This window comes from Danio rerio, chromosome 6, assembly GCF_052040795.2.
Source record: "Danio rerio strain M-AB ecotype USA chromosome 6, GRCz13ab, whole genome shotgun sequence".
Taxonomy (NCBI): Eukaryota; Metazoa; Chordata; class Actinopteri; order Cypriniformes; family Danionidae; genus Danio; species Danio rerio.
This window is the reverse complement of record NC_141026.1, coordinates 4,632,501-4,641,492: the sequence shown is the minus strand read 5'-3', so window position 1 is coordinate 4,641,492 and position 8,992 is coordinate 4,632,501. Positions and strand designations below refer to the sequence as shown.

Below are 8,992 nucleotides of genomic sequence, written 5' to 3'. Positions count from 1 at the left end.
AAAAAGCGTCAGCGTATCGCTTGCGCTGCTACGTGTTCGGACAAGGCAGGAAGTTGACATGTCACGATTGCTGCATTGTTTTTTACACCCTCGATAATAAGATATTTACTTTATAAGTTTGCTGATACTGCCGTAGAGCAGGTGAGTGTCATATTTATACACATTCAGCTGGAGTGACGCAGTAACTAACTCGTTTAGCAGGTTATTATGAGGGATTGAGGCCCATGCAACACACACACTGTGATGCTTAGGGGTTTAGCATTTGAGTATCACTTTTCATCACTATATTTCTTGCAGGTTTGCTTTTAATTGGTGTTTGTGAATGTTAGAGCTAATGTAGAATTCCTGTTAGTTGTTTTGTAAAGTCAGACTGTCTGTGAAAAGTAAATAAGAATGATCTAGAATCAGCTCTGCATGTTTACATAGGAGTTCATATTAATAGGAAGTACAACTGATCAGTTCACAGTGTATTGTTGTGAAGCTTAATGCTTGAATATAGTTTATAGCTTATATCAGATAATAGATGTAGACTAGTTATATATCAGAGACAGAAATGCTGTAGAATTTACATAACTTGTGTTGTAACAAACTTGTAATTAAGTAAAATGTAATCCAGCGTAATCTTTTAGTAATAACCACACTGCTCAATATATGTTATTCAATTTATTCCTATTTGGATTCGCAAATTGTCTTTACCTTATATCAGATCTTCAGTTTTTATTATTTATGATGAGCAAATGTGTATGAATGGAAGACCAATGAATTAAAAAGTGAAAAACAGCTTTCATTTTTTCATATTTTGTTTATTGTATATTATTATTATTTTTTTTGTATTGTTTTCACCAAAAATCAATAGCCTAGTGATTGTCCTGTAAATAAAGGTTAAAACCCCTAATAATAATAATAATAATAGTAAAAAAATAAAATTTATGCAGAGAAATCCACAACATGGGAGCAGTACCAGAACACCCAAAGTTTTGAGTTTATAACCACTGAGATGGTAAAGACACTGGAGCAATTCCAACATTATGGATGTGACATTTAAAGTAAAAACTTCACAGAGAAAGTATATGTTAACATTATATTGAAACATGTGTTTATATTTTCAAAAACTACTAACCACAGAGTTATGGATTCAGAAAAATATCATTCTGTAAACACGTTATATTTTAAATGAGGAAAATAAACATGCGTTATGGATGTGACTAGGGTTGTAACAATATACCGGTATGACGGTTTACCACGATTTGAACGTGCACGATTATCATACCATGAACAATTGCATATCAACGGTTTTAACCCTTAAAGACCGAGACAGCCGCCCGCGGCTAAAAATAAGTATTGCTCTTAAATGTTTAATAACTTTTGATCCGCTGATCTGATTCATACAATTCAAAGATTTGCATAAAGAAGAGAATCTCAGCTTTCCAGTGCTGTATCACATAACATTCGCGGATTCGCTTTCAGAGGCTCCGGAATCAGTGCGGTTACATCATCAAAATTTGACAACGCTGATTTGACAAAGAAACGCTCGTCACTGTGTCTCCGGACAAACCAGACATGATACATTGATGCATTGTCCCTCCTCCATGCCCAGATTGGTTCAAACTTGCTATATCACAACCAATAAGCATAGGTTTCGCTTTTGTTTGTGGACCAACATGAGCTTTTTGAACAACACGGAATGAGAGATAGGCATACATTTCTGCGCGGCTAAATAAAACGCAAAAAAAAAAAGTTTTGCCTGAAATAATTCTCATACTAAGTACTTTTGCATGCACAGCAGCACAGAAACATGACAAAACAGTGACACAGCAAAGACGAACTGCTGCTCTTGCTGTTTTCAAAAGACACAAATGAAGATGCAGCTGTTTGTCTGCATTGCAGACAACCATATCCAAATCCATATCCACAGAGAACCATATCCATGCTGGCACATAAAACCTAGGGATGTTCCATATTGAATCTAGTTTCGTTATGTAACTATTTATAGTATAGTAAATATTTATATCTATTTTTTTACTGAGGATTTGCACCATGTTTATTTGGACTTTGACACATTATTTATTATTTTTTTATTTGTTCATTGTACAAGTGGACACATTCTCTCACCTCAGCGGTCAAGATTAAGTCCTGAAAATCTCAACATGCTTACATTTCTTCATTACAACCTAGACTGAAAAAAACAACGCTTTAAATACATGTTTACAGCCATAAACTTGGTATTGCACTTTTGGTCTCCCATTTATCCTGCTTATAAGGAAGGACAGTTTAAGTTTATTTTTGTCTAATCTTAAAAGACCCTGCTTGTTTATTCCTTCTAATTTAATTTATTAAAATGGGAGATTTTTCAGTTTATTTTTATAAAAGACTTCTATAGTTCTATTAAAATGGTTCTTTCAAAAGTTCGTTGAAATAAAACCTTTGTTCAGTCAGAAAACGTGTTCTTATTCTTTTCAGGGTCTTTGCTATGAGAATTACTATTTAATACCGTATACCGCGAAACCGTCAAACCGTGGTATTGTTTTAGACGATTATCATACCGTAAAAAATTCATACCGTTGCAACCCTAGATGTGACCAAAGAAGAATGCGAGTTTACTGTGTACAACAAACTTTGTAGAAATTCTGTAAATTAAACTGCACAACCCAAAAGAAATGATGCTAATTAAAAGGATAAGAGTTGCTCACTATAGAACAAACATGATTAATTTTATTTTAGTTTTAATTTTTGCATTTATTGAGGAAAAAGCTTTGTTATTAGTATGCCTCAAGTGTAGGGGGAAAAAACATGGGCATAATAAACAGAAAAACAAATGTGTTGGGGTGGTGGATTTCCCAAACAAAACAAAAACGTAATGCAAAAGATCCCCTTCGGTCGACAACCAAACTCGAACACTCAGTTGAGAGTATATGAATAGATTTATTATAGAAAAAAGTAGTAAATATAAATGAGCATCTCTTCAGGGTGGCCAAAATAACATAATGTAAATGAACTAAATTACCTTTAAATATTTAAAGAAAAATACAGGAAGCTTACCTTTTCTCCCTAAACATAAACAGTCAAAAGTAATCAAATATATTGACAGGCCAACCCTACAAGCTCAAACTCTCAAAAGTAAGTTAAACATATGAACAAAGGTAACAAGTTTGAATGTTGGTCATCGGCCAGAGGGGTAAAGGGAACTCCAGGAGCTCCACTCCCAGCAACAAATGCTGCACAAATGAGCTCCCCGAACCCTGCCGGAAGCTCCTTTTTATACAGGCCTCCAAGACCAGCAGCCAATCAGATCACGCCGGTATGGGATAACAGAAAAAACAGCAAGAAGGCGGGACAAAGAAAGAGACATATGCAATACGCAAAAAAATAAATGAATAAACTTTAGTCGTAACAGTTATGGATGTGAGATTTCTCTGTTATGGACGTGACAGATGTGAAATTGCCACTTGTGTGACTTCAGTAAATCAAATATAACTGTTTGAAAACACTGGCAGAGACATTTTTGAGTACTTTATAGTACTGTACAATACAAGCCTACACAAAAAAAAACAGCACTGTAAAACCCAATAAGTTAAGGTAACTCAAACCATTTGAGGAAACCGATTGCAACAAACCATTTAAGCTCAAAAACTAATCTTAAAGAGTGCTGTGAACTTAATCCATTTGAGTAAACGATGCAATTTGAGCACAGTAAAACCCAATAAATGAAGAGAACTCAAACCAACTGAGTACTGTAAAACCTAATAAGTTAAGGGAACTCAAACCGTTTGAGGAAACCGATTGCAACAAACCATTTGAGTTAAAAAACTAATCTATATGAGTACTCTGAACTTACTCCATTTAAGTTGAAGTAATGAGTTACTTAATTAACTCATTACCTTCAACACTTGAGTTCAAAACTCTTTTAAAATGAGCAGAATTACTTTCAGTCACTTTTGAGTTCACCACTCATTTTAGAGCTGCACGATTCTGGCTAAATTGAGAATCAAGATTTTTTGCTTAAATTAAAGATCACAATTTTCGCATGATTCTGTAGAGGTTAATATGAGTCAGCAAATATTGTTTTTTCTCAAACATATGGCAAAACAACAATAATAATATTATGTGTAGGTCTACTGGTTTCTAAAAATATTAAAAAATATAATAAATATATAATAATTAATATTTTTTAAAATATAAAAATATTAATTATATATTATTATATTGTTATTATATATATATATATATATATATATATATATATATATATATATATATATATATATATATATATTAAGTTTAATATATTAAAATATATAATAAATTATATAAATATTAATATATATAATAATAATTATATATATATATATATATATATATATAAAAATAAAAATTCTACTTATAATATTTCTATTGTTGAATTCTATTGTGTAGGCCTATGCTTGCAATCTGTCATTGACAACATTATTAGACCATTTAATTTACTGGTAAAATCAACATTATATTGGCTAAAGTAGTTATATTGACACTGTAAACATTATTTTCATGCACAGCTCTGTGTTCGCTGTAAAAGAAAAACATATCAAATGCTTGTCGCCATCATAACTCCCAAATGCAATATGATTATTTAAATGATGTGCACGATTTCGGTTTCATTTTTAACTGCCATAAGCTGAATATTATTTACAACTTATTACCTGTTACTTACAGCCTATGCAGGTTCTGTTCACTAAAGTAGACACATGCGCGTCTATCATTAAGTAGGGTTGCCCGCTTGCCCTCTCTGTGATAACACCTCCCGGTCAACAGCTCGAGTCATGTGTGATTTCCCAGCTGCGAAAACAGCATTATATGAAGAGAAAAATTACATTTTAAGGTGAATTATACCTTATAAATTCTATAAAGTCTTTCAACATCATTTAGAGTTGTCCTTGTCGATGAGCAACGTGTGTGAAACAATGAAAAGACTCGTGCAGCCGCCTTTGCATCTCTCCTGAACTTGAAAATATGATTGGCAGAGTTGTAGAAATGCTGGATTAAGATCGTCTAGGGGGTCGAATCGAGATTGCGATCTTTTTACGATTAATTGTGCAGCTCTAACTCATTACATTTGATTAAGTTGACTTTTGGGTTTGACAGTGTTTATATTTTTTCATGGCAAGGTTGACATTTACATGGAATTGCTCTGTGACTAAATTACAAATAGTCAGCCTGTAAGATTTGTGGTTTTGTAGTCCAGAATCTCATATAATAACTCTTTTTCTCTGTGTCCGAACACTAGTATGTTGCCGACGAGTTCCCCGCAGATCCACCGTAACGGCAGTCTGAGTGAGCGGGATGCGGCGCGACACACAGCTGGCGCTAAGCGCTACAAATACCTGCGGCGGCTCCTGCATTTCCGACAGATGGATTTTGAGTTTGCCGTGTGGCAGATGCTGTACCTGTTCACATCGCCACAGAAAGTGTACCGCAACTTCCACTACCGCAAACAGACTAAAGACCAGTGGGCCCGAGACGACCCCGCGTTCCTGGTGCTGCTCAGCATCTGGCTCTGTGGTGAGGAAATATAACTCTCTGATTGTTATTTAATAATGCGTGCATTTTGTTTTGCTGCTTTGAGATGATAATTATTGTGAAAATGGATATACATATTAGGGATGCAACAACACTGACTTCTCATGCCTCGGTTTGGATTTTAGTTTTAGGTCACTGAACGGTTCAGTATATGATGTGTTCAGTTAAAAACTAAACTAAAAAAAAGAAAAGAAACAAACTTTACAAGCTAAATACAATATAGCAACGATAACACTCAAGGCTGATTTATACTTCTGCGTCGAGTGATAGGATTGGGTCGATAGACGATGTCATCTTCAATCGCCGATAGACATCGTGATCCTCTGCCCCACTCCCGTCACAAACCTGCTCGGGAAAAATTCACACTTGGGCCCTGTGTACACTATGCATTTTAGTTTTAAAATGGTATTTCAGAACGAAAATGATCCACATCCACTCTGGTGTTTCATCTAGCATTTCTAAACAGCCCTCACTATATCGCTAAAAACACACATCACGTGATCACACACACAGACACACACGCTATCATGCGCTACAGCGTACGTGCACGTCTGAGCTCCAGCAGTCAGTATGGGGTGCTTTGAGCACAAAACCCTTAAAAGCAGTGCACGTCGGGCAGTTTATCAAGGATGTACCACTGGATCGCGTCTTACTGTAGTTGTTAAATGTGATTTTTAATTAATTTTGTCTCTATCTGACGACTGTTCAGTCTTTGAATCTGTCAGGTAACGTGTCACAGCGTCAGTACCCTGCTTCAATCTTTTGCTTTTACGCTTGAACTTATCAATTTTAGCGAAAACCTGTTGGTTGAGATACTGTTGGTTGTGCACCTGTATTATCAACCAAGTTTGTCAACGGCATTATAACGACTAGGGGTGTCAAAATTTGAAATCGATCGAAATTTATGCTCAATTTCGATTATCGAATCAAAAAATAGAATCGTCGATGCTGCCACGCCCCCATGTCACGTCAGCTTGGCTTGCCAAGCAGGAAAAAAACAGGCTTGTTGAAGTGCTTGTTAAACTGCAGAAGCAGGAGACCCCTTCAATGAAGTCGCCGGTGTGTAAGCATTTTGGATTTTTAGTGAGTTATGTTGACAACGTTCGTGTTGTCGACAAAAAAAAAACACAGTTTTGCAAGGTCTGCTATGTATGTATTACGTACGGTTCGTCCAATAGACAACACCGGCATCGCGATCCTCTGCCCTCCCCCGTTGCAAATCCGCTCGCGAAAAGTACACACTCAGGCCCTGTTTACACTGTCTTTGTTTTTAAATGGCATTTTAGAACGACAACGATTTGACATCCACAGTGGTGTGTAGCATTTCTGAGCAGCCCTCCTTCCTCACTACCTCTGAAAATGCACATCACGTGACCACACAGACACGGACGCACTCACAGCCATGCGCTCGAGACAGCAGGTCCAGGCAGTCAGAGGACTGCTTCAATCTTTCACTCACTTGTACTTAGTCATTTTAGCGAACACCTCAGATACTGTTGGCTGGTTCCTGATGGTTGTGCCTCTTTTTTACCTACGCCATTATAACGACACAGATCACTGCCTATTCACGAGTCCCGCAGAAAAAAGTGATTGACAGGTGGTAATTATGTGTGTATCTTGCCTTTATTCATTTACTGTATGATTTGTTTATGGGTAAAACAAAGACCATGCAGGTCAGGTAGTTTAAACGGTAGTCTACAAATAATTAATTGGTCATTAATTAATTAATTATTCATAATCGAAAATCGAATCGAATCCTGCCTTTAGAATCGAAAATGTAATCGAATCGAGGATTTGGAGGATCGTGACACCCTTAATAATGACACGGATCACTCTGCCTATGCATGCCAAAGACTCCTGTGGAAAAATTGATTGACTGGTGGTAATTTGTGTGTTACTTATCTTTGTTTATTTATGGTTTGGTTTTTGGTTAATTCAAAGATCATGCGGGTCAGGTAGTTAAAACGGTTGGCTACAAATAATTAATTTGTTATGAATTAAGTGATTATTCATAATTAATTAATTTACCACTGCCTACGACGACGATGCCATCGTGTTTCACATTAGACATTGTACGATGCCAATATGGTCGACATCGCCCAACCCTATCGAGTGATCGACGTGACCCACGGCGCATGCGTTGCATGTAGTCGTGATTTATATTTCTGCGTGCGGTTTGTGTTCCTCTGCAATAATACTTTCAAAATGCTTGCGGGCAGTAGGCTTTTGTTCATCTGTGTCGAGTTTCTTTGTATGTATTTTTTGTTTTACAATTAGCTAAAACTTGCATGAGGGAACCAGCGGACTTACAACTTTAATTATATGGTAAACACAAAACAAAATTTTCCTTCATGGGATTCGACACTTGTCAACACTCACTCCATCAGGCTCATGGTTCTTAGCACCGCCCACGCTCGTCTCAGCTACCAAGTCGGCCAATCACTGAGCTTGCTCTACTCATCATTTCAATGTGTTGTTAAATTTTTTTGAGAGGGTCAAATGGTGCAATAGCACGTCAGGGCGTTGCGAGTTCGAATCCCGGTTCGACGACATTTCCCTACCCTAGCCCCCCCCCTGTCTCTCTTTCTCTCTCCCACTTTGCTTCCTGTCTCAATACTACTGTTCTATCTAATAAAGGCAAAAAGGCCAAAAATAAATCTTTAAAAAAAAAAAAAATTTTAAGAGGTGCACATCAGCGTCAGCTACGGCGAGGGCTATGTGACCACGCAAAGGCTGCGCCGGACAACCGCATGCACTTGACGCAGAAGTATGAATCAGCCTTTACAGTTGCAGTTCACAGTTGTAGACGCACATTGTCTAACTGATGTTGTTATATATCTGCAGTGTCGACGGTGGGCTTTGGTCTGGTTCTAGATATGGGTTTTGTGGAGACATTGACGCTGTTGCTCTGGGTTGTTTTCATCGACTGCATTGGAGTCGGGTTGCTCATATCTACACTTATGTGGTAAGGTGACACACAATGCTTTTATTTTGTACCTAAAGTTGTACTAAACAAGGCTTTAAAAACACCAATCAGCAGTAAGGGGCGTGTCTAGAGGAGATTGTAAAAAGTAATAATGCACCTTATGTCTAGCATCATAAGGCGAGTCATAGATCAGCCAAGAAAATTATTACATATACAGTATCTCTGTTAAAAAAGCACATCAATCTGTATCATAAGACTTTTGTTAACTCCTCTGGAGACTTGTTGTTTATTTTTTACGAACTTATGTGGTTTTGGATGCTTTAAAAACAGAGCCACTACCTAATACCATTGAATGGCATGGAAAAGCCAGGATAAATGTAAAACTACTCTGACTTAGTTCGAGTGACAGCGAAAAGTCATTTACACTGAGGATAACTTATGGGGATTAAATTATGGGAATAGTTTTTGGAATAATTATTCTTTTTAAATGAAATAAAATATGAATGTTATTTG

At 36.6% G+C, this 8,992-nt stretch overlaps 1 protein-coding gene across 2 annotated transcripts in view; it reads left to right on the top strand.

The window, feature by feature from the left end:
* unc50 (unc-50 homolog (C. elegans)) overlaps positions 1 to 8,992 on the top strand; it is a 14,038-nt gene continuing 5,046 nt past the window's right edge. The window contains 3 exon segments of one of the 2 annotated variants that reach the window (NM_200247.1): positions 1 to 141; positions 5,261 to 5,535; positions 8,398 to 8,518. In NM_200247.1, the coding sequence (NP_956541.1) occupies positions 5,262 to 5,535; positions 8,398 to 8,518 (395 nt within the window). In that variant the 5' untranslated portion in view covers positions 1 to 141; position 5,261. 2 annotated transcript variants of the gene reach the window in all.